Source organism: Phacochoerus africanus, chromosome 3, assembly GCF_016906955.1.
Source record: "Phacochoerus africanus isolate WHEZ1 chromosome 3, ROS_Pafr_v1, whole genome shotgun sequence".
Lineage (NCBI taxonomy): Eukaryota > Metazoa > Chordata > Mammalia > Artiodactyla > Suidae > Phacochoerus > Phacochoerus africanus.
The window spans coordinates 112425887-112451324 of record NC_062546.1 but is presented as its reverse complement, the minus strand read 5'-3'; the positions used below and the strand labels follow the sequence as shown (position 1 = coordinate 112451324).

Here is a 25438-nt window from a genome sequence, read left to right as displayed (position 1 = left end):
AAAAAAAATGACTAGGAAAAAAAAAAAAAAAACTACCCTGTCTCCAAATCACAGCAGAAACACTCTGAGGTTGTTTCCCTAAAAGGTGTGATTATCAGTTTTAACCTACTTAAATATACTTGGTTTCTTTTGAATTTTTTTTACAGTGGAACATAAAATGTGTTCTCATGATGCAATAAAACTAAAGCTTTCCTTGTGGATTCAGAAGAACCAAATCAGATTGAAGTTGAAAAGAGAGCATGGTAGGCAGAATTCTAAAATGTTTCCCAAGATTTCCTACTCTAATCCCAGGACTGAAGAAGTTGGGATACCCTGTCTGTCCACAATTGTATTGCATTACAACAAAAGCAGTTTTTGCAGTTGTAATTAAGCCTACTAAATGATCTACTTCAAGCTAATCAAATGGCGATTACCTGCATGGGTCTAATCTCATCACATGAGCCCTTTAAAAACAGCTTTCTTCTGCTATTAGCGTAAGAGAAGCTTGAGAGATTCAGCGTGAGAGGGATTGGACAGGAAGAGAGCTCTCTATTGCTGGCTCTGAGAAGGACAGGGATGGTGGCAAAGACCACAGAGTGACCTTTAGGACTGAGAGTGGTCTCTGGCCAGGAGCCAGAAAGAAAATTAAGAATTCGGTTCTGCAAGGAACTGAATACTTCCAACAAACTTAATGAGCTTGGAAGAGGATTCTTTCCCAGAACCTTCACACCTTGATTTTGAGCTTGTGAGTTACTAAACAGAGAACCCAAAGTTCACCTACATATAAACAAAAGTGCAAATTATTAAAATTAATGTTGTTTTAAGATGCTATTGAACAAAAGAAAAAAATAAGATGAAGACCTAAAATCATGAGATACTTTTCTTTATCCTGACAAACACTAAGTTGTTTTTGCTTAAAAGTGAAAGATAATCAATGTGAACAAAATAGCAAAATCCTCACTTTTTGGATGGAAAGTAGGGTTGAACAGCTGAAACTCAGCATCTGGAATGTGGGACTCAACCCCTCCCAAGGTTCTCTCCATTTCTTATCTCTGCATCCTCTCTACTCATCATCTTCATTCCAACTCCTGGCAGCTGCTCCAGACGTTCAACTGCCAGTCTATCCCCAGTCCTACAACTTGAAGTTTCTACCCAAGGAGATTAACTGTCTCTCTTCTTCAATTCCAGCTTTAAAAAGTCACAGGGAACACTCTGATTGGATCCCACTTGGGTTAATCAATTTATGTCGAGTGGAAACACCTAAGAACACAGGCAGGATCAGTTAGAACCACATACTTACGAGTGTGTTTGGGGGAAGCAAACGGATGAGGAGAACAGAAAAAAAGGTAGAGGAGATTTACCACTACTAATCCTAGAAAAAGGGGGTGTCTAGGTGGATTAAAAAAATCTTTAATGTACCCACTAGCCTCTTGTTTGATGCTGCAAATACTTTTTGACCTTCTAGATACATTCCAGGGTAAAAACTGATCTTTCAGCATCTCTTTGTAAGCTAGCTCAGTTGGTCCTCAGTTGTCTGTGACAATGAATAAAGCATCAATTCATAGTCCACCACCAGGAGAGGTTTCTAGACTGTAAGTCCCTGGGACCCAGTGATGCTTTTTTAAATTTTTTAAAATGTTTTTTGCTGATTCCAAGGTAGTTCTGAGGGATTTCATTTTCAGATATCAGCTGTACAAAGTGTTTTCAAATCTCTACTTCTCCTCCAGTTTATTCTTCAGATTCAGGGAAACTCAAAATCAGTCTATCGCAATGACATGAGGATCACTTTTTAGAAATTCTGAGTGACACTGATGACATCAACTCGAAAGTGCTTTTTCTTTTATTGCATTATGAATCAGCCACCCACTAATTTGTCTTTAAAGTTAACCATATTTCAAAATGCCATTAATACTTAGAATAAAATGTAGCACCCATGTTTAAAACCTAACTTATTTTTCTTGCAATACTTATTTCAAGTAGAAGTAAGACCGGTAAGTGGAGATACAAACAGATATTTGATAATCCTTTTATTTAAAGTAATCAGGATCTGCATTTCAATACTACAGAAGATGACAATTTCTCAATTCCAACTCTGACACAGTTTCAGAAAATTTCCAATTAAAATACGAATAACAAATTATTCTGAGGCTAAACAAAGATTTTAAAAAGGGAACATTTAGCAATATTTTACTTTACATTTAATTTCACATCTAATATAGAGTCACTTAAAAAACAACAACAACAAAAAAAATAAGATTTAAGAGTAAGTGCATAAAATTGAGAAATAAGACTGATTTCCACAAATAAAACTCCCATTATCCAAAGTCATCTGGGAACAAGATTTTCTAGCATATCCACTTTCTAGATAACAAGGTCAATCATAGGATGAGAATCTTTTTCAACTGTATCATATATTTCCTTGACTTTTCCTCATCTGCTTAGGGGGCTGGGTTGTCTGCACTGGGATCTTTGGGATATTAAAGTGGGTAGAGTTGCTGACCCTGCTTTGTCCCAGCCTGTGATGCTTCCCAAATGGCTTTGGGTTTGTAACGTCTTTCTTTGACATCCATTGAATATATATTCCATCTTCTTAATATGTCGTTTCTATCAGCTATTGCCATCAGAAAATTAAAGAAATAATCCTATGACAATTATTTATTAAAAAGTTTTTTAAAGTCACTGAGTAAGGGAGTAGAGATATTGTCCATGGCATTAAAATTCAGGGAATGGATGTCAGTCATCAGCTTGACAGGTATATTCTGGAGGACTGAATTTACTGGAAGTCTAACCCTAAACTGAGATACTCCTGAATTACTTCATATGGATAAAGTGCTTCTCTTTTCCTTCAATCATGGAAGAATTCTAGAAGAGATATGCCAAAATGAGAGGAAGAACATCTGTGTTCTAATGATGCATCTAGTTATAGACATGAGTTCCATAAAGCAAGAGCATATTGCAGAAGTGTCATCATATTGGGAGTAGGGAGATCTAGAGTAAAGACCTCTATTGCCAGTCCTATTACTCAGTAGTGGAATGGCTTTGGGAAGAAATCTACGTTTCCATTGAACCAATTCCCTTCTAATAAAAAGGCAGTCATCTTCCAGTATCTGCAAGGGATTGGTTCCAGGTTCCAGGCTCACCCAAGGATACCAAAATCCATGGATGCTTAAATCCCTTATTATAAAATGCCATAATATTTGCATGTGGATATGCACATCCAACCGTAAGCATCTCTAGATTACTTCTAATACTTAACACTATGTAAATAGTTTTGCTCTGGGGAATTTTCTGGAATTTTTTGTTCAAATATTTTCCACTCTGGTTGGTTGAATCCATGGATTCAGAACCTGTGGAGAGGGAGTGGCCACTGCATAACTAGATAAGCTCTAAGGTCCTTCCAGGTCCAAAAGCCTCTAGTCAACTCCCTGAGGCACCATGAGGGACTGGAGATTACTCAGAGGAATCTCTCCCAATAACATGTGATATATAAAGAGAAGTATGATGCTCTGAGGAATGAAAGGAGAGCTATAAGTATAGAGTCCAAAGGGATGTAGGAACAGAACCTATGAGTCAGCTTATAAATGATCAACTGTAGATGATTAAATCTGAAAAGTATCATAATGACTATTCTTTTCAGAACTGACACCACTGATAAAATTCTTGAAACTCAAGCTTCTTAAGTCTAAGGACTTACTTACTCTTTTCAAATAAATGTCTATGAATAGATATGAATATAAGTTCCTGAGTCAACAAGAGTACATTAAAAATATCTTGGAACTACAATTAAATTATATCTTTTGGGTCTGTCCATTGAAATTGACTTGGCCTGTGGATCCCTCTGCTGAGAAGCTTTTGTATGTTTATTTGGGTATAGTCAATAGTTAACTCCACTTTGGGGATCAAGGCCAGGGATCAGAGCTACCGTGGTGACAAAGATATGAAAACTCTGTCTCTGGTAGACTTGATCCAATAAGTAAGGACAAGAAAAATAAGGTCCAGAGATTAAAAATACTGAATTCATGATCTACAAAGCATAAATGCAAAGTTTCCTTTAAAGAAAGACCGTTTTATAAGAACACAGCCCAAGAGTATCATTAGGATTCATCTGTTTTTCTCCTCTTCAACTTGATCCAGATGCCGTTAGTTGGGCGAAGAATCAGCTCTCCTGCTAGACCAAGTTCTTCTCTTTTTTGGTTGGATTCTACCCAAAAATGCCTCAGGATGCAAGAAAGAATGGTCTTTTCTTCCATTATGGCAAACTTTTGACCTTCAAATGAATGTAAATACTTTAGTGATAGATCTCAAAGGTGAAAATCACAAATCCAATTAGAGGAAGCAAGCAATTGGTATTTTCACAATGGGCCCTGGGAGAGTCAGAATCACTTGGGATGCTTGTTAAAAATGAAGATTCCTGAGTGCCTTTCCCTGCTCCCACCCAGTGCATCTGAACAGCTAGGGTGGTCCAGGTATTTGTATTTTAGCAAAACCCCAGATAAATCCTGGGCTCATTCAAGCATGAGAATCACCACACTAAAGTACTTTGTTATTAGACCTTCATTTTTTTTCTTTTTTGCTTTTTTTTTTAAGGGCTGCACTAGCGGCATATGGAGGTTCCCAGGCCAGGGGTCTAATCAGAGCTACAGCTGAGGGGCTAGGCAACACTACAGCAATGCCAGATCCAAGCCACATCTGCCACCTACACCACAGCTCACAGCAATGCCAGATCCTTAACCCACTGAGCAAGGCCAGGGATCAAATCTGTAATCTCATGGTTCCTAGTTGGATTTGTTTCTGCTCTGCCACGATGGGAACTCCTTTTTTTGATGTTGTTGTTATTGGACCTTTAATTTAATTTGCCATATAGTCACCAAATAAGCTTCGGATTCATACATTTGAATCTGCCCTTATTTTACAAATGCCTGCATTTACATTAGTAGTAAAATGCTAGAGATTCCAAAGCCAACAGTGATTATAATGCATGGTAATGTGTATTCATCTTGCTGAAGCACTTCAGCTGGCCCTGTGGTAAGCATCTGGTGTTTTGGTTTTGCAAACTCTTTAAAGAAACAAACTAAAAAGTGAGTTAAATACAACTCATCATTATAAATAAGTTTTCTACCATGTGTAATATAGTCTGCTTTATTCTAAAAGCTACAACATTTTCCAGCTCTACCATGAAACTAATTGTGCTTTATGACATGGGCTGAATTACATGGGCGTAAATTCATAGGTTGAAGTCCTAAACCTCCATACTTTAGACTATGCACGTATTTGGAGCTAGGACCTTTAAATTAAAGATAATTACATTAAAAGGAGGTCAGATGGGTGGATCCTAATCCAGTCTGACTAATGTCCCTTTAATAAGAAGAAATTAGGATACAGACACACACAGAGGAAGGACCATATGGGGATACAGGGAGAAGATAAGCATTTACAAGCTAAGGAGAGGTTAGTTACCAATCCTGCTGACACCTTGACCTTGGACTTCTTTCCTCCAGAACTACGAGAAAATAAATTCCTGTGCTTTAAGCCACCCAGTGTGCGGTACTCTGTTATGGCTGCCCTGGCAAACTAATACATCTTATAGCAGCCATAGTTTAAAATAATAATATATAATATAGTGGAAGGGAGAGGAAGCCAGTTTTTGTTTGGTTTTTCTTTTCTTTCTTTCTTTTCTTTTTTAAGACTGCTGCTTATGGGATACTACATCCCAAGAAATTTTTGTGAGAAATCCGCTACTCTGCTAGCCTGAAAGGTCGAACCAGTTCCGGTGGATACAAACCTATACAATTTCGGGGTCCAGCCGAGAAGGGCACGTATGCGTATGAATGTCGTCCTTTGGAATTCTCAGGAAAAAACCGTTCTGGCCTGAATTCCTCAGGGTTGGGGAAGTACCTTGGATCTCTATGCAGCGCATAGGGCACGATTATTACTTGAGAGTCTTTCACAATTTTGTGACCCGCTGTCAAAAAGTAGTCAACAGGCCATGAGGATGGAGCAAGACAGACATCAAAACATCCACTCTCCCTACTATTCAAATTGTAGAATTCTTACCAATTTCACAGTCTTCATTAATACTACGGGCAAAGAAGGGAACAGAAGGAAAAAGGCGAAGGCTCTCCTTGATAACACATTCCAGATATTTGAGTTTCTTCAGGTCTTCTAAGGTAGCAGGGCGATCAGACTTCCCTGGTTGTAAATAAATACATGAGATAACAATGAAAGAGTTATTTGAGCTTGGGGGGTGGGATATCAAAGAAGAATATCCTTATCGAAACAATGAATGTTAAATATCTAGAGCTAGAGTAGAATTTCTAACATTACCCATAATCAAAAAAAAAAAAAAAAGAAAAGAAGAAGAAGAAAATGAGATGCCATGTTCAGTAAAAGAAACTGGTCACCAAAAGTCACATATTGTGGGAATCCATTTATAGGAAAAACTCAGAACAGGTAGTAAATCCATAGAGACATACAGTAAATTAGGGGTTGCCAGGGGCTGGAGGAAGAGAGGAAGGGAGTGGCTGATTCACAAGACAGGGGTGCTGGGACTCTGATGACATCACTAGTGGCATCAGCCTAGGGCTGCTTACCTGCAGATTGCTGGCTGTGCAATAGAAATGTATGTCCTATCAGCTTAACACATCTTCTCGCTCATCTGTGGCTAGAAGTGATGCTGTATCAAACAGTTTTCCTTGACCCCTCTATCTAATGTCACCTGCTCCTCTCTGCTCTCAAGTGGAGTCTTCTTTATATCATTCAAGCACACAGCCATGACTCCATGCTTTATGTACACATGTCTGCTTCATCTATTAAGGAGTAAGATCCTTAATAAGTAAGAGGCACAGGTAAATGACAGTAACATTTACCTGTGCCTCTCCGGCATTGAGCACAGGGCCATCACATGCCATGCAATTAGCAAATGCCTGTATCCTGTAAGTGAATCCATGAGGCCTTGTAAAGACTGGTAATGGAAGGGACCCCATATGGGAGCTTTCCTGCCTACCGCAGTATCTCTAGAATAGGTCCTACCACGTATCCATCATGTGCAAGAAAAACACGTGGTACCCACAGTGGAACTAGTGAAGGGACCAAACATACCAAACACTTCTTCCAGTTCATTGTCCACTTTTTTCTGGACTTCTGGATAAAAACCCAAGAGATATAGGGAACAGTTTATTGCAGCTGCAGTCGTATCATGGCCCTACAAAGGTAAGGGGAAAAAGAAATAACAATAGAGTTGTACTGAGAAGATGAGAAGAGATAACTCTATCTTGAACTGTCTCTGGACTTGACAGCTGCATTGTGACCCAATGTAACAAATTAATGGACAGCATTTCACCTTGGGTGAGACACAAATAGAACAATCTCTTCAAAGGGGCAGTTCATCCTTAAGGAGACATTTCAACACTACACAGAGTTGCCTATGTGATGAGAAGTGGTGGGGCTGTGCTAATAGTGGTTATTTCAAGGAAATTAGGTGACCTAGATGGTTTTTAAGGGAAAAAAGTCTGACTTTCAAGAGCCAATTTATCAGATCTGTACTCCTTTACCTTCCAGCATTTGTAAGGTAGGTTTTACCTGTTGACACAGGACACCAGGGAGTACACGTGTGGTTCTGAGTAACATCTGCCACATCAAGAAGTTGATGACTAGCCTTATGTAATACTTGCTGAGCTATGGGCAAAATATTAAGTATTTTGCTGAAACTAAGTCAATTATTCTTCAGAAAAACACCATGAAATACTTGACACCATTATTCACATTACATGAGTTTTTCAGAAAAAAAATTGGAAAATTAATAATAATATTACTATAGCTCTATGGATAAGACTTTTAAGGGAACTAGAGAGAAAATGAATTATCTCCTCTTGGAAAGATCTTACTTTTCCATTTTCCCTATTCGACACAGTTGATGGTTGCAATTTTTCTTCTTCTGTGCAGAAGGCTCCAAAGCAGTTGTTAGCTTTTTTTTTTTTTGTCTTTTGTCTTTTGTCCTGTTTTAGAGCCACCATCTGCAGTATATGGAGGTTCCCAGGCTAGAGTCTAATTGAAGCTGTAGCCACTAGCCTACATCACAGCCACAGCAACACCAGATCCGAGCCACATCTGCGACCTACACCACAGCTCACAGCAATGCCGGATCCTTAACCCACTGAGCGACGCCAGGGATAGAACCGGCAACTTCATAGTTCCTGGTTGGATTCGTTTCCGCTGCGCCACTACTGGAACTCCCAGTTGTTAGCTTCTAAATTGAATTGTTTGAGGTTTATTCTGCAATTTTTAAAAACAGAGATTACAAGTCTCTGATTCTCGTGTGTCTTTGCCTTGCCCCGTGCTTGCTGATCCTTTCCAAGATCTACTGAACTCTGGCCCATTTCACTCAGTTGTTTACCAAAGTTACAGAAAGAAGGGCTCTGGCTAAATAATTCTTAATAACTTCTCCATAATTTATAAGAGGAAGTCTGATCCAGGCGTGTAAGAGATGTCTGCTGAATTTCCTATTTCAGCTTGCCTGCTCCCAGAAGAAAGCAGAAGGAAACAAAGCATAAAACACACAGTTGAGAGAAGCCCGCCAGGATGGGGCGGATACCTTAGTGTCTAGTAATAGCCTGCCTCGGCCTCATGGAGGAGGACACAATCTGACAGTTGCAAGTGCTACGCCTCCTATTTGATGCGAAAAGAAAAAACTTAGAATTGCAAAGAACATTAGCGCTGGAAGAAAGAGATCATTAGTCTGTTTTCAAGAAAGGCAGAGATTTCCTGTGGGAGAAGGATGTGTGTGGGCCCGTGTGTGGATGTGAAGGTGTGTGTGTGAGAGTGTATGTATGTGTAAGTGCCGATATATGGCCATGGGTGCGTGTGCGCATGCGGGGTGGAGATGTGGGCTGGTCTCTCCACCTCAACAGCAAATAACAGTAGCCAGTACCTGTTACGTGCTTCCCAAGTGCCTGCATGGTTCTCGGCACACTTTAAAACATCTGTAGTCGTGGAGTTCCCGTCGTGGCGCAGTGGTTAACGAATCCGACTAGGAACCATGAGGTTGAGGGTTCGGTCCCTGCCCTTGCTCAGTGGGTTAACGATCCGGGTTAACGATTCGGGTTAACCATCCGGCGTTGCCGTGAGCTGTGGTGTAGGTTGCAGACGCGGCTCGGATCACGCGTTGCTGTGGCTCTGGCGTAGGCCGGTGGCTACAGCTCCGATTAGACCCCTAGCCTGGGAACCTCCATATGCCGCAGAAGCGGCCCAAAGAAATATCAAAAAGACCAAAAAAAAAAAAAATCTGTAGTCTAATCCTCTTAAGTATCCTGTATCCTGCCAGGCACAGTCTATGTCAACGAGGACACCAAGGTCCAGAAAGTCTCCATCAGGTGCCCGAGGTCCTTCCTCTAGTACAGGTGAGAGAGCTGGGATTTTGCCCCAAAGCCCGCAGGCTCTACTTTTCAGCTAATTTAGATATCCAGTTTACGCATAAAATGTAATTTCGATAAAGTGTTCTGCTTTAAAAAGAGGTTTAAAACCAATGATCAAATCCATCTCTCTCTCTCTTTTTTTTTTGTCTTTTTGCTATTTCTTTGGGCCGCTTCTGCGGCATATGGAGGTTCCCAGGCTAGGGGTTCAATCGGAGCTGTAGCCGCCGGCCTACACCAGAGCCACAGCAACACAAGATCCGAGCCGCGTCTGCAACCTACACCACAGCTCACCGCAACGCCGGATCGTTAACCCACTGAGCAAGGGCAGGGACCGAACCCTCAACCTCATGGTTCCCAGTCGGATTCGTTAACCACTGCGCCGTGGCGGGAACTCCCCATCTCTCTATTTTTATATACAGGGAAACTGTGACAAAGACCTGGGATGACTGGCTCAATCTTGTAGCGCCAGCGAGCACGGAGCCAGAAGGAGACCTTGGGCCTAGGGACCCTTGACACCGCTCGCTTTCTACACAGCATCCCAGGGAGAATGCGCTGGCCCTGGCGCAGGCTGCACCCCAGGGACACTGGGCCCAGATGGCAAGAAGGGGAAGGCTCATACCACCGACGGTTGGCAACCGCTGAGTCATTCAGACACTGCTGACACCCTTCATTTTCCTCCACTTCCAGGATATTGCCACACTGTGCTTTTAAAAACCATTTTTGGGAGTTCCCTTGTGGCTCAGCAGTAACTAATCTGACTAGTACCCATGAGGATGCGTGTTATATCCCTGGCCTCCCTCAGTGGGTTAAGATCCAGCGTTGCTGTGGCTGTGGTGTCCGCAGGCATCTATAGCTCCAATTCAACCCCTAGCCTGGGACTTCCATAGGATGCAGGAGTGGCCCTAAAAAGCAAAAACAAACAAACAAAAAAACCATTTCTTCGTCTATATTTGGCAATCCACACACTGAGTCATTCTTTGTAATATTTAATAATGTCAGAATTACCTTTTGTAAAAACCGCATCTTTCTTATTTGAAGACCAGAAATCCCTTTAGAATTGCAAATGTGTTAAACTCTCTCTCAGAGCACTCTTTCTCTCTTTAGTTACAGCAACTCACATCAAGAACTAAGCACTTGGCTGCTAGAACTTCAAAAAGGAAGTAGTGCTGGGACAGACTTGTGGCTTTCAGAGATTAAAAAATAAAGGGATGAAGCCACATAAGGAAGTGAGAGCAATTTCTAGCTGCTTTGCTGCTTGGAAAAATCTGATGAGTTTAAGGTTTTCTTGAGAAAACATTGTGTCTATCAAGATACCCACCACAAGTCAAAAGCTTTTTCTGAAGAAGAAAGTTGAGCTGGTACTTAATCAGGGTCTTACATTTTGTAATTTCTAATTATAATTTAATGACTCATCTTCAGTTATGTGACTACTTTAAAACTTGAGTAAACTCTAAAAAATAATGCTAGGAGCTCTCTCCTGGCGTAGCAGGTAAAGGATCCATCACTACTGTGGTGTCAGTTCAATCCCTGGCCCAGGAACTTCCACATGCAGTGAGTATGCCTGAAAATTTATTAAAATTAAACAAATAAAAATAACGCTAAAAATTCTTAAAAAAAAAAAAGACAAAACTGGAGTTTGTTTAATGATATCCGAAAATAACATAAGATAAAATACCTCAAACATAAAGGTGTCAACTTCTTCTCGAATATCTTCATGACTCAGCTTGTTACCTTTGTCATCAGTCACATTTAAAAGCAAGTCAAGAAAAGCCTTGCATTTATTTTTGTGTGGGGGAATGTCCTTGTCATCATGGCTACGTTCCTCATCTCTCTTCATTTCACTAGCCCGTTCAGTGATGACCTATATGATTTAAACAATCATATGTTCTGGTTTGGAATTTGAGGTACCTTCATAATACATTTTCCTATGACTAGCTTCTTTAATGGATTTTTTTTCTAAACCTTTGCTGTTCTAACTCAACAATAATTCAGGCTCTTGTGAAAATATAGTAAAGCTTCCTTTTAACATTTTAGGATGTTGTTTGATAAGATTTTTGAAACATTTCATATCAGATAAATTCAGAATATTCAAGTGCTATTTTTGTCATCTTTTTCAACACTAGAATAGTTAGTAGTCTACTAAAGGGTACCATAGAGGTTTGAATGAGCTAATGAGAAAAAGTTTAGGTAGTGGAGAAAATGCAATCATTATATAATAGACTAATTATGGATCATTCTAATTACAGGTTGTATTGGAGAAAAGAACAGCAAGCTGATTAGTCAATTCACCCTATATGCTTGCTGTCCCCTCTGCCTAGAATTCTCTTTCTTCAGACTCCAGTGTGCCTGGCTCCCTCCCTCCTTTAAAGTTGTGGCCCCTTTTCACACTATCAGAAAGACCTCCCAGATCACAGCTACCTTGGTCCCTAGCATTTACTATCTTCCTAACTCTATTTTTTTTTTCTTTTTCACTCACCCCCTGGCCTTATATTATACTTGTTCTATAACATAAGGCATAACTCAAATGTACCATCCACATGGCAGCAAATTTGTCTTTGTTCACTGATATATTTCCAACCCCTGGCATTTTAGAAATGTTCAATTAGATCTTTTCTGAATGAATAAAAAATTAAAGCCCATGAACTTAATTTAGTTATACATATCAACTTTCTTCTCCTATCAGGCAATTGACCAAACCTGCTCCTAAGTGGTCTGAATGAATAGATCCTAAGTTCTTTGAGGACAAAATATTCCATGTCCTTTCATCCTGGAGGGAACCTTTAGTGCCAGGTACTCAATGTGCCATTTTCAAAATTTATTAAATGAATAATATTGTTCACCCAATTTGGAATTCATTAGTGATTGATATTGACAGTAATGCATATAATTTGAGGAAAAATTTAATGGCAGTTATAACACACAAACTGTTGGTCATTCTTCTACTGCCCAGTAAGGGAGATGAATCCGTTCTCCACTGTGGCCAACTAAACCCAAGAGCTCAGTCATCTAACATCTGCTGACTTGGTAACTACATGATCTGTTGGTGATAGGCTGTGCCTCACTGAAGGAAGCAATCCTTAAATATTTTAAACCAGAACTTACAGCAAAGCAAGAATATATTTAAATCAGAGTTTTTATCAGTACACTAAAATCATAGCTTGATGTCTATTTTCAATTAAATATTGCTCTGTCAAAAACACATGTTTAACCCAAGACTGACCTCCTGTATCCTGAAACAATATCACTATCTCCTTATTTTTGAACTGGAAGTAAAATAGTAGTCTCTGGTTAATTTTCTTCTTTTCCAAGTTGAGATACTGCTATAAATGCCCTATGCATTGAAAACTACTGCCTAATCTAAACATTTTCCAGAAGACTCTTATAACATCAATCCTTGTCTCTTTATTCTTTGAATGAATAACCCTGTTTGTTAATAAATGTTTATAGTTCATATCACATTTTGTAATTTTTTAATAGACAAGCTCCTCTACTAGACTAACCTCTTTAAGGTAGGGGCATACATGTCTTACTCATTACTTGTTTGGAGTACTCAATACCATGTTTGCCCCCTAACAAGTGTTTAATTAATATTTAGCAAATATTTAATTAAAATGTAATCTGCTCTCAATGTTTTTCCATTATTATTCCATTCAACCTTTGTTTTATGAGACACAGGTTCCAGGGTATGTTAACACAACATTAAAATCATGGACTTGTAAAAGATCTGGTAATAAATGGTGGTGATGGCTGCATATTGGGAATTACGTAATGCCACTCAATTGTACATTTAAAATGGCCAGAATGGTATATTTTATGTTGTGTATGTTTTATCACAATTAAAAAAATGGAAATCTTACATTGCTGGTAAAATTATGTAGGATCTTTAAGCTCTTTCTGTATTCTTGTCCATCTTTAAACATAAAGTACAAAAAATCAAACCAGAGCCAGGGTGCCTTCATTCTTCGATGTATTGAATCACTCACCCTATAAGTAGGATAAAAAGACATCAGCTGATACATGGAAGATGTGTATTTCTTGAGCACCTATTTGATACCCAGTCTCAATGAGGCTGATAGGTGGCAATGATGAAGCTTCATCTTAGAGGCTGCTAAGAGCTCCAAGCTTTATGCTCAACAATGAATGCACAGGTTATTACACATGCAGTGAAGCTTAAACATTTAATGGGCTCTTTAGAGGAAGGAATAATCCATTATAAAACATCCTTACAACATCTGATCTCTGCTTCTGTTTCTCCAAGGAGAGTTCTGGACCTCCTCCGGCTGCCTGTGGCTTTGGTACCATGGGTTGATATGAAATCTGCCTCTTTTAATGTCCACTTACTTGCTCGCTCACTCACTCCTCTGGAGTGCCAGAAAACAAATGGTTGCCCTCTTCCACAGAAAAGTGCTCATTAAATACCCATCTGTCTCCCAGCTGTCCCGAGCACCGCCCTCATCATTTCCAGTGAAAAGCAGAAAGACCTTTACACCATCTCCTCCTTTGTGACCAGCTTAGATGCCAATTCCTCCAAAAAGACCTTTCCCGGCCACTTTGTAAGACATAGCCTTGTTTTCATCTCTCCTATCAATTTTATCTTTTCTTTCTAAGCAATTATTTTAATTTATAAGTTTATATTTACATGCATCAATTCCTGTCTCCCCTGCTAGTCTGTCTGTTTTGTGTGCCCCTGTAAAATTAGGCAGTACCTTGTGCAGTAACGGTGGAATACAGATGCTCAATAAATAGTTATTAAGATGAAGCAAAGTGAGCAGTGGACTTAAAGTCAAATCAAAAAAGTCAAGTCAAATCCTTGCCCTGCCACTTAATCACTGAGTAATAACAAACAATTTTAAAAGTAAAGTTGATTATTTCAATCAAAAACTAATGCATATTCAGTGCAGAAAATAATAGAAAAGGAGAATGAATCACAACAAAAATAAAACTTAAGAGAGCACACACTAATAAAAATTATAATAACCACAGGTAACATGTAGTATCTTCTACTTTTTTCTATGAATAGTTTTTTTATACCCAGTGGTTATCAAACTCCAAAAAAAAATTTACTCTTTCTTTTCCCATTTAGCATCATAATATAATCTCTCGATATATTATAAAATAGTCATTTTTAAGTACTGCATAATCTGGATGTGCCATGATTTACACAATCCTTCTTCTATTACTGAAATGCATGCTTAATGATTAGGTTAATTTTAATACAATGTTTCATTTCGATGTTATTGAAGACAGAAATTATTAGCAACAATTTTTAAAGACCTAATCAATAACAATTTTGGAAATAATTAAAAGCACTTCATTTACCTATAAACTGCTCGAACATACTCAGAATCATCATTACTTTGAGCACCGATGTTCTTCCCCATAGCTGTTTCTGTAAAATATAGTGAGAAACAACCATTCAACTCATGCACATGTCTTGGGTACATTTTCCAGTGGCAGACACTTGAAAAAAGACATTATGTCCTGCTCTGTTCCCCTATATTTAAGAATTGTTTTTTTCCCTCTCTTCTTGTATCTTATGATTCTCTTACTCTCTGTTCCTGCCCTTCCATTGCTCTGACCTTCTGGTCATAGTGGCTCTGTGACTGCTCACTTCAAAGTCCTATAAATGACTGCTGATTCTCAGGTGGCTATTTTAGCAGCAGGACCACCCAGAAGAACCCAGGGTCCTTTCCAATCCCCTCAGTTGCCTTCCTCATGGACTGTTACTTTCTTTCTGGGCCATTTTATCTTTACATCCTAACTTTAAAAACAAATCAGGAGTTCCCGTCATGGCTCAGAAGTTAACGAACCCAACTAGTGTCCTGAGGATGCCTCTTCAATCCCTGGCCTTGATCAGTGGGTTAAGGATCTGGCATTGCCTTGAGCTGTGGTATAGGTCACAGACATGGCTTGGATCCTACCTGCAGCTACAGCTCCAATTCAACCCCTCACCTGGGAACCTCCATATGCTGTGGATGAGGCCCTAAAAAGACAAAAGACCAAAAAAAAAAAAAAACTTAATGAGACTTACCACAGATTATATCTAAGGCACAAAGAGTGATGTAAAAAAAGCAGTTAAACGCTTCTTGGTTAACATGTTTTTCAAGCTTAGTAACCAATATAGTTGCTTGTTCATTCATGACATCTAAGAAGTCTTCCAGAATTGTAAAATGGAAAGTGGGTGTTAACATTTTCCTCCTAGAGCGCCACTTGTTTCCAGTACTAGAAGAATTACAATACATGGTTAGCAGTAAAAAAGCAGCAGCATTTGAAACAAATAAAATACAAATACAGTCAAGTCACCAAATTCTCCTGAAATAGCTTAATCTATCGATTCTCAAATGCTTTGGTCAAAAGGTTAAAGACTCATGTGTAGTTACAGAATGTGAATATTTTGGATATTGCTCCATATTACTAATATTTAAAAGGGCATTCATTAAAAGTGGAAACATTTGAGAATTGTCTAAATGTCTAAATTCTAAGTTTCTAAAAATTCTAATTCCCCCCATCAATACCGCAGTCCTCTTGTAATCCACATGCTCCATGATTTAGTTTAATCTCTACTATCTTTGAATTCTCCAGAGTCCCCACAAGGGTCCTCCCTTTCTCTTGGTAGAGTCTCTCTCAGAGGATGGAGCCCTGTCCCTGGGAGCCATTTCAAGGACTGAGGTTACTGTGCTCAGTATACTTCTCTGGGAGTTCCCGTCATGGCTCAGTGGTAAACGAATCCAGCTAGGAACCATGAGGTTGCAGGTTCGATCCCTGGCCTTGCTCAGTGGGTTAAGGATCCAGCGTTGCCGTGAGCGGTGGTGTAGGTTGCAGATGCGGCCTGGATCCTGCATTGCTGTGGCTCTAGTGTAGGCTGGCGGCTACAGCTCCGATTAGACCCCTAGCCTGGGAACCTCTATATGCCACAGGAGCGGCCCTAGAAAAGGCAAAAAGAAAATATATATATATATATATATAAATACACACACTTCTCTGGGGCCAACTGCCTCTTCCATGGCATTTTCAAGATTTCTCTGCTGCAAACTCTCCTTTGCTTTACTCCATTCACACATCAGTACCTCTCAATTCTTCTTGGAATGCTGGTTATTATCATTATGATAATGGCTAGAGATGACCACATACCCTGGACTCCTGTCTGTCAAAGGTCTGTTGTCACCTGAACTTTTCTTTTCGGCTTCTCCCATACTTCCTGAGAGCTCAGTCTTGCTATGAGAAGAATACCTGTGCCAGTTCTTGAAATAACAAGTTACCCATAGGAGTGCCTGTTTCTACAAGGCAACTTTACAAATTTCCACTGACATACCTTGTAAGAAGTCCTAGGCCAAGCCATGGTTCTAGGAACTTGTACATAGAGGATTTTTCAATTTGCTTTGAACTACTTAAAATTACCTTAGAGAGAGAAAAAAAAATATTTGAGAGATAATTGACATCAAAACTATCTCAAGTATAAGAATAACTGGCTAGGACACAACTACATTTTAAAGCAAGATTTCATAACTGTTATTTCTCTGTGCTTCATTTTCATTCCTGTGTCTCAAAGAAATTCAATTAGAATTTTGAACATACAACTGTCTTCAGTTGAGGACCAAATGGAGTTGAAAGAAAAGACATTATCTGAGATAATTCCCAGGTTCCTGCTGTGAACAAGAAACCAAGCAGTCATTTATAGAGGGGAAAGGGGGGTGAATCTAGAGGATGACCACCTCTAATGAGATTTTCATACCATCAAATACACTGTAGAATATTGATCACGTTTGCCACATACTCACCTCCACGTCTTCTGCATTATAAAGGACAACCAGAGGAATGGTCCCGAGCCAGAGTGTCAGCAGTGGCCGGTGTCGGTATTCTTCAGTGAAATGAATTAACTGCTGAAAAAAATCTGGGAGAAAATATTTCATCTTAAATTCAGTCAAGACAAGAATTTTGTACTAAATTCCATATTGTGTCTTTGAGTTCTTTGTTGTGTTTTCTTTTTCTTTTTTCTTTTACTTTGGGCAAGTCAATATTTCCTAGAGAAATTTTTCTATTTGTTTTTTGTTGTTTTAGATTCCACATATAAATGAGATCACACAATACTTGTTTTTCTTTTTTTGACTTATTTAGTGTGATGCCCTCAAGGTTCATCTAGGCTTTCACAGTGCAAGATTTCCTTCTTTTTATGGCTGAATAATATTCCAGTGTGTGCACGTGTGCGTCTGCATCTGCGCGTGCACTTGTCCGTGTGTGTCTGTGTCTGGGCGCTCACTCGCGCATGTGCATACACACCACATTTTCTTTATTCTTTCATTTAGTGATGGACACCTAGGTTTCTTCCATGTCTTGCCTATTGTAAATAATGCTGGAGTGAACATGGGGTGCATATATCCTTTCAAATTAATGTTTGAAAGAACATGTTTCATTTTCTTGTTATACATGCCCAGAAGTAAATTGCAAGATCATGTATGGTAGTTCTATTTTCAATGCTTTAATGTTTTGAGGAATCTATACTGTTTCCCACAGCACCTGCATCAACTTACATTTTCACCAACAGTGCCCAAGGGTTCCCTTTTCTCTTGCCAACACTTGTTATTTCTTGTCTTTTTGATTATAGCCATTCTAATACGTGTGAAATGATATCTTTTCATGGTTTTAATTGGGGCATTTCCCTGAGAAGCAGTGAATTGAGTACCTTTTCATGTTGACCACCTATATGTCTTCCTTGGGAAAATGTCTATTCAGATCCTCTGTTAATTTTTAAATCAGACTGTTTGGGTTTTTTGTTCTTTTGTTTGTTTGTTTTTTGCTACTGCCTTGTATGAGTTCTTTATATATTTTTAACTGTATTTAACCCTTTATTAGATATATGATTGCACATCATATATCCATTTTGCTAGGTTTCTTTTTCATTTTTTGATGGTTTTCTTTGCTATGCAGAAGCTTTTTAATTTATGTAGTCCCAATTGTTTACTTTTGCTTTCTTTGCCTTTGCTTTTGATGTCAAATCAAAAAATTTGAGGAGCTTATCACTTATATTTTCTTCTTGGCAGTTTATGGCTTTAGGTCTTACCCTCAAGTCTTTAATCCATTTTGAGTTAATTTTTGTGCATAGTATAATATAGTGGTATGGTTTTATTTTATTTTATTTTATTTTTTTTGTCTTTTTATACACTCACGGCATATGGAGGTTCCGAGGCTAAGGGTCAAATCAGAGCTGTAGCTGCTGCCCTATGCCACAGCCACAGTCACGCAGAATCCGAGCTGCGTCTGTAACCTACACCACAACTCATGGCAATGCCAGATACTTAACCCACTGAGCCAGGCCAGGGGTCGAACCTGCGTTCTCATGAATACCAGTCAGATTCGTTTCTGCTGATCCACAACAGGAACTCCTATTTTACTTTATTTTTTGTATATGTCTTTCCACTTTTCCCAACACCACTTATTGAAGAGTCTGTCTTTTCCCCATAATGTATTCTTAGGTCCTTTGTGGTAAATTAATGACCATATTTGCATCAATTTATTTCTGGGTTCTGTATTCTGTTCCATTGATTTATGAGTTTACTCTTATGCTAACACCATACTGTTCTCATTACTATTATTACTATAGCTAATTATTATAGTTTTGTAATATATTTGAAATCAGGAAGCGTGGTCCCTCCAGCTTTGCTCTTCTTTCTCAGAACTGCTTTGGCTATTTGAAGTCATTTGTATCCATACAAATTTTAGTACTATTCTGTTTCTGTGACAAATGCTATTGGAATTTTGATACGGATTGCATTGAATCTGATCATTGCTGTGGATAATATTTACATTTTAACAATATTAATTATTCCAATCCATAAACATGAAATATCTTTCCATTTATTTGTATCTTCTTCCATTTATTTCATCAATGTCTCATAGTTTTCAGGATTTTCACTACCCTGGTTAAATTTATTCCTAGACATTTTATTCTTTGTGATGCAATTATAAATGTGATTGTTTTGCTAATTTCTCTTCCAGATAGTTCCTTATCAGTGTGTAGAAACCTCAACTGATTTTTATATATTGATTTGGAATCTTGCAACTTTACTGAAGTAGTTTATCAGTTCTAACATTTTTTTGGTGGAGTCTCTAGGGTTTTCTATAATATCATACTATCTGCAAGTAGTGATTGTTTTGCTTCTTCCTTTCTAGTTTTTGGGAGGGAACAGCTAGTTGGGAGGCATATGTGTATCCAGGGCTTCTCCTGGGCAAAGGGAATCCCTGATGGACAACAATAGGCTTAATCTCAATCCCACTGTGAGGTTACCAATATGGTGCTTGAGATTTTGGTCAGGCTCTTTTGATGCAGGGCTTTGGGCACTGGGGACAATTTGGCATGGAATAAAAAAAAACAAGCTTTTAAGATTTTCATCTCTTTTCAATGTTAGTAAATATGCACATGCTCAGCCCATCCCTGGCCCTCTTACATCCTAAAGCTTCACCCACCCCTGAGCTTCAGGTCAAGCTGTTCAAAGCAGGAGAGGGGCTAAGGCCAGGAATGGCCACTGTATTTAAAACTGAGTCAATAGCCTTGATTTTTTAAAAAGTATTTGCACATTTTTGGAGTTCACATTGTGGCTCAGCGGTAACAAACCTGACTAGTATCCACGGAGATGTGGGTTCAATCCCTGGCCTCGCTCAGTGGGTTAAGGATCCAGCATTGCTGTGAGCTGTGGTGTAGCTCACAGAAACAGCTTGGATCCCATGTTGCTGTGGCTGTGGCATGGGCCAGCAGCTGTAGCTCTGATCGATCCCTAGCCTGGGAAGCTCCATATGCTATGGGTGTGGCCCTAAAAAGACAAAACAAAACAAAAACCTTATTTGCACATTTTGGCAATCCAAACCTAGTAATAATAATCTTAAAATAATTAACATTCATTACATTGCATTTACTTCCTGTGGCAAGTTAATTATATGTCAGATTTAGTTCTAAGGGCTTCAGGTGTATTATGTCTTTAACGCTTCGCCACAGTTACATAGGGAGAGGCACTGTTTTTACTATCATTAAACAACTGAGGAAATTGTGCACAGTTAAGAATCTTGCCCAATATATCACAAGGCTAGTACATGCTGGAACCTGGCTTTGTACTCAGTGCACCATTAACCATATTACCATATTGCTTCAAAACATCTTCTGGTCAAAAAAAGTTGGTAACACTGCTGTGAAAAGAGCTGGGTCAAGTCAATAGTGTTAAAATACTGTATTCATGCTAATATGCCACTGGCCTTGGCCTGCTTTGACAGAGAAGACAAGGAAGTCTGAATCTGGTTTGAAGGTATCAGATGCAATAGCAGGTAGCACATAGGTGCTGACATAAGTGGAAAAGCAAGAGATGAGAGTTCAAGAGGGTCGTGGGGAGGCATGAACCATACACCAGGTGGAATTACTGAACCAGAACTTGTACAGTAGCCACAAAATGAGAGGTACGGCCTCCCATTAAAAGAGACAACGATGCTGAGAACAGGGGATATAGCTTAGAATATTCTACTGTCCTCAATTTTTCTGAGCTCAATGCTGGGCACAAAGCACAGCTTCAATAAATGGTTGATTAAAAATTTTAAAGAATTTATTCTAACCAAGTTCTAGGCAGTGATGCAGAACTTAATCCTTAAATGTACTCTGTAATGTAATTACAAGTAAATGGTTTAAAAAAAGGAAAAAAAAAACCCTCTAAAATCAAACAACTTGCAAAGATAGAAATTGAGGAATGGTTTGCCTGATGCCAAAATTCAGTACTTGTATGAGGGGTTAAAAAGTCCCTCTATAAAAGACAATACACGGTCATGCTCCTCACTCAGAAAGTAAAGAGAATTACTTTATTTATTTATTTATTTATTTATTTATTTATTTATTTATTTTTGCTTTTTAGGGCCACACCTGTGGCAGATTGAAGTTCCCAGGCTAGGGGTTGAATAGGTGCTCCAGCAGCCAGCCTACACCACACAGCTGCAGCAATTCGGGATCTGAGCCGTATCTGCAACCTATACTATATCTCACAGCAACACCAGATCCTTAACCCACTAAGCAAAGCCAGGGATTGAACCTGCATCCTCACGGATATTAGTTGGGTTCATAACCCACTGAGCCACAACAGGAACTCCCAAGAGAATTACTCTAAATCCTCCAATCAACTCACAATTTGTTTCAAAATGGTCTTCCTTACTAGAGATTTTGATTCTTAGAAAAACTCTCATTAGGCTGTCGGGAGCAACTATATTTCTACATAACTACTTTTTAATACAATAAAGCCCTCAGGGCAGGAGAGGTTGGTTCTGCTTTTAGTGTTAGCTAAGATGATTTTTACAAATGAGGTTTTCATAGCTCTAAAAGTGATGTTGGATAACTCGTGATATTAGTCGCATTGATTTTTGGCTGGTGAAGAATTTACTTGGATTTCTTCTGCCCCAAAACATGTTCAATATTTTGATTATCACTCTCCCATGAGGTCTCATCGTATTCCTGTGAGGTTGAAATGACAGCACTATTTTTATTCTGGGAAACAGAAATGGAAAAGAAATAATCCTTCAAGTGTTGGAGTTACTGTCCAGCCTGTAAAACTACTAGTATATACAATCAATATGAGGGGGACCTGGATTCTGGTCCCAGGCTCATTTAAAAATATGTCATAATGAGGAGTTGCCATCATGGCACAGGGGAAATGAATCTGACTAGGAAGCATGAGGTTTCGGGTTCGATCCCTGGCCTCAATCAGTAGGTTAAGGATCCAGCGTTACCGTGAGCTATGGTGTAGGTCGCAAACTCGGCTCGGATCTGGCATGGCAGTGGCTGTGGTGTAGGCCGGTGGCTACAGCTCCAATTAGACCCCTAGCCCAGGAACCTCCATGTGTTCGGGTGCGGCCCTAAAAAGACAAAAAAAATTAAAAAATAAAAATAAAAATATGTCATAATGGGAATTCCTTCTAGTGGCTCAGCAGTTAAGAACCTGGCTAGAATTCATGAAGATTTGGGTTTGATCCCTGGCCTCACTCAATGGGTTAAAGATCCAGCATTGCCATGAGCTGTGGTGCAGGCCACAGATCCAACTTGGACCCAGCATTGCTGTGGCTGAGGTATAGGGGTGCAGCTCCAATTCAGCTTCTAGCCCGGGAAATTCCATGCTGTAGGTGCAGCCCTAAAAAGCAAATTAATAAATGAATTAATTAAAAAATAAAAATATGTCATATTTGGCAAATATTTTCCACTCTGGATATTTCAATTTATACCTGCATGAAAATAAAGTGCTAAAATCTAAGTCACCCTCCCTAGTGGAGAATCGCAAATAGCAGATACTTTTGAGAACTTTCCAATTGAAAGTGATCTTTTTCCATCAAAAAAAAAAAATATATATATATATATAAATCTATCTCTTCAAAATGATTTCAATTTTAAAAATTCACTCTTTAGTAAATAAATGACTTTTGAAACTTGCTGTAGGAGTTTTCACGAAGGCCTAGGTATTAGCTTTGTTATTATGAACCTCCTTAAAAGGCTAAAATATGAAGGTCAAGAAGAACTCAAAGTTGCCCTCAAATCTTCTGATGTCTGGGTGGGGAAAAGCCTCAAGTGAATAGCTAGTCAGTTCCTTGTTGGAGAGAGGGAGAAAGAGAGAGAGAGTGTGTGCATTCTATGGCATTTGCACTGTTCCAGGGAAGTTTTTGCCCTTAAGGCTTAGCCAAAGCAGAAGCAGACAGCAGTGTTTTGAGGTAGAGGCAGCTGCGAGGTGGGAAAAGAAGCGAAAAAGCAGGGCAAGACTTTAGCAATATTGCAGTTTATACTGTACACAAGAAAACGTTCCTTTAGACGGGGGCACTAGCAATTTTGTCAGTGACACGGGGAAACTGGATAGAATTGGGAATCCATCCTCTGGCGGGTAATAGGTTCTCTCTCCCAGCGCCAGCATCTCAAGGATGAGGTCTGGGCTGTAAGAGGGCCTGCGGGGCTGCGCCAGCTAGGATTCCCCCCCGCCCGCGGCTCTCGGATGGGGGCGCGGCCGACCCAGGCGCTGTTTCTTACCTCTGGCGTCCGGCTTTATCATCAGCGAGTGTCCCAGCAAGGGATAGGCACCCTCCAAGGTCGGGAGGGAGCGCAACTGCTGCCATTTCCGTGCATATCTCGCCACCGACTGCAGGAGGTTGAGAGTGAGGGTGGCGCCCGCCAGGGAGACTGCGCCCAAGACGCCCCAGAGCAGCAGTTTCTGCCCGACACTCAGCAGCCACAGCACCATTATCGCGCCCGCGGGCCGCTCTGCCCAGAGATTGAGCCTGCGGGCACCGCGGGGCCGGGATGCTCCAGCGATCAAGTGGGCCGGCCGGGGAAGGATTTCCCGGCCTCTGGAGATGCGGGTGGCTGGCCTGCCTCAGGGTGCGGGGCAGTGGAAGAGCGGGAGAAGGTGGCGCCGGGCCTCTCACTTCCCCCTCATCCCGGGCTGGGCACAGGCCTGGCTGTAGACACAGCCCTGGCCGTCGGGATCAGGTCCTCTAACCTCTCAGCACCGCGGGGGTTGTTATGAGCAAGGCCACAGCCTACGTAATGCGCACTGGCCTCTTTGTTTGCTTCCAGCAGAAAATGAAAGTCCGGAAAACAACTTCAGCTCTCTATGGTCTGCGCCAGTGTGAACGAAGGCACGTTAGGGGGTGGACTGGGGACGATAATAAGGTGAAACTGAAGGCAGCTTAAGGATGGAGAGGCACTCTGGGGCCGGAGTGGGCTGGGCTTTGGATTACAGCCTCCCAACCCCCATGCTGGGTAGGTGACAATTCAGGATAGAGGGAAAAGGATATTTTAAAATTGAAATAAAGAAGCATCTGGTTTGAAATTCAGCCGCTGGAACCCATTTTTTTCCTGGCTGGGTACCTAACCTCGATTCCTCGCACATCCAGCAGTGGTCCACTCCCTGCCCGGCTGGAGGTGAGTTGCATCCTGGCTTCTGCATCAGGGTTACTCCAGGCCAGCAGCCACCTACTTTGACCCAAAGTAGCCTTAGAGCACCAGTTTTCAGTCTACATTGGGTGGCTGATTGTGACACAGGAGACTTGAGCAAGGTATAGCTGTGATCCAATTATTTTTCAAAATATTTTCAGGGCCAAGAAAAGCTAGCACCCAAGAGAACAACACAGGGGCGGGTGGGAGATGATGGAAGTCAAGGTCTCTGAAAGGGGTGGAGGTCAGCGATGCTGGGAGAGGTGGGTTTGATAAGGAGACAGTAGTTATGAGCCTGTAGAAGGAAAAGGTAAGGACAGTGAGAAGGATGTTCCAGTTCTGTCTAGCAGCTGTGTCCCCTGACTACCAGTTTCTCTTTTCTCCAGGTCAAGTATCCAGTCCTGACTCTGGATCCATTGTCTAACTTGATCCTTCTTACAAAGGGGCTGGGGTGGGACTGCCTCTCTCCTAGCAGCTGGTCCCTAAACTGTAGGAAAAGTGCCAAAGAGGATGAAATATTATGCAAGTCTTGGCATTTTTATTTTGCTTCATGAGATTTGTTTTACTCACACCTACCCTACAGTTTGCCCACAGACACCTGCCGAGCCTCTTTGATGTAGGGAAAAACATACCTAAGATTTTTCTCCAACTGAATTTTTTCAAGTCATCTATATATATTGACACAGAAAAACATTTGTGAAATATTAAGTGGAAAAAATAATAAAAACAACTTGTAGAACACAGTCTATAATGTAATGCCCTCTTTGAGAGAATTTTTTTTCTCTACAACTAGACTAATATCTGAGAAAAATACTGATCAACTCTACGGTGTGGGGATGGAGAAGAACTTACTTTTCATGTTATTCACCTCTATATTGTTTAATTCCTTTAAGACTTAAAGATGTATTTGTGTAATATCTTTAAGTATATTTTCCTAGGCTTTCATTTCCTTCCCTCTAAAGGACCGAGGCTGAACGATAAGGTCAGTTACAGCTATAAAAGTTCAGGATGTGTCTACATTTGATTCTCTGCTATGTCCTTTAGACAAAGCAAGGGATATAACCTATAACTGCTGCCCTTGGGAAGTGGAGGAAGAGAGTCTGGGGGGTGTGCT

The 25438-nt window shown here is 40.1% G+C and overlaps 1 protein-coding gene across 2 annotated transcripts; it reads right to left on the bottom strand.

Annotated features, from left to right (window-relative positions):
• Positions 1-1991: 1991 nt before the first annotated feature.
• Positions 1992-24046, bottom strand: LOC125123134 (cytochrome P450 4V2). Of its 2 annotated transcripts, XM_047772411.1 has the most exons (11): positions 23419-24042; positions 17168-17280; positions 16702-16787; positions 15421-15611; positions 14709-14778; positions 13247-13373; positions 11065-11250; positions 7078-7180; positions 6034-6168; positions 5762-5941; positions 1992-4246 (listed from the first exon to the last, which is right to left on the bottom strand). In XM_047772411.1, exons 1-11 carry the CDS (start codon positions 23627-23629, stop codon positions 4074-4076), a joined length of 1575 nt encoding a protein of 524 aa, XP_047628367.1. In that variant the 5' UTR covers positions 23630-24042; the 3' UTR covers positions 1992-4073. The 2 variants fall into 2 exon arrangements, with proteins under 2 accessions (XP_047628367.1, XP_047628368.1); XM_047772412.1 differs by lacking the exon at positions 5762-5941 and having other exon boundaries at positions 23419-24046.
• Positions 24047-25438: the final 1392 nt, after the last annotated feature.

What these genes read in the sequence shown, in the direction of transcription:
- LOC125123134 (XM_047772411.1), bottom strand. Translation starts at nt 23,629, where the DNA reads ATGGTGCTGTGGCTGCTGAGTGTCGGGCAGAAACTGCTGCTCTGGGGC. An exon ending in GATAAAGCCGGACGCCAGAG is followed by an intron (nt 17,281 to 23,418) that starts GTAAGAAACAGC and finishes ATTTTCTCCCAG; the next exon opens with ATTTTTTTCAGCAGTTAATT. An exon ending in ATAATGCAGAAGACGTGGAG is followed by an intron (nt 16,788 to 17,167) that starts GTGAGTATGTGG and finishes TCTCTCTCTAAG; the next exon opens with GTAATTTTAAGTAGTTCAAA.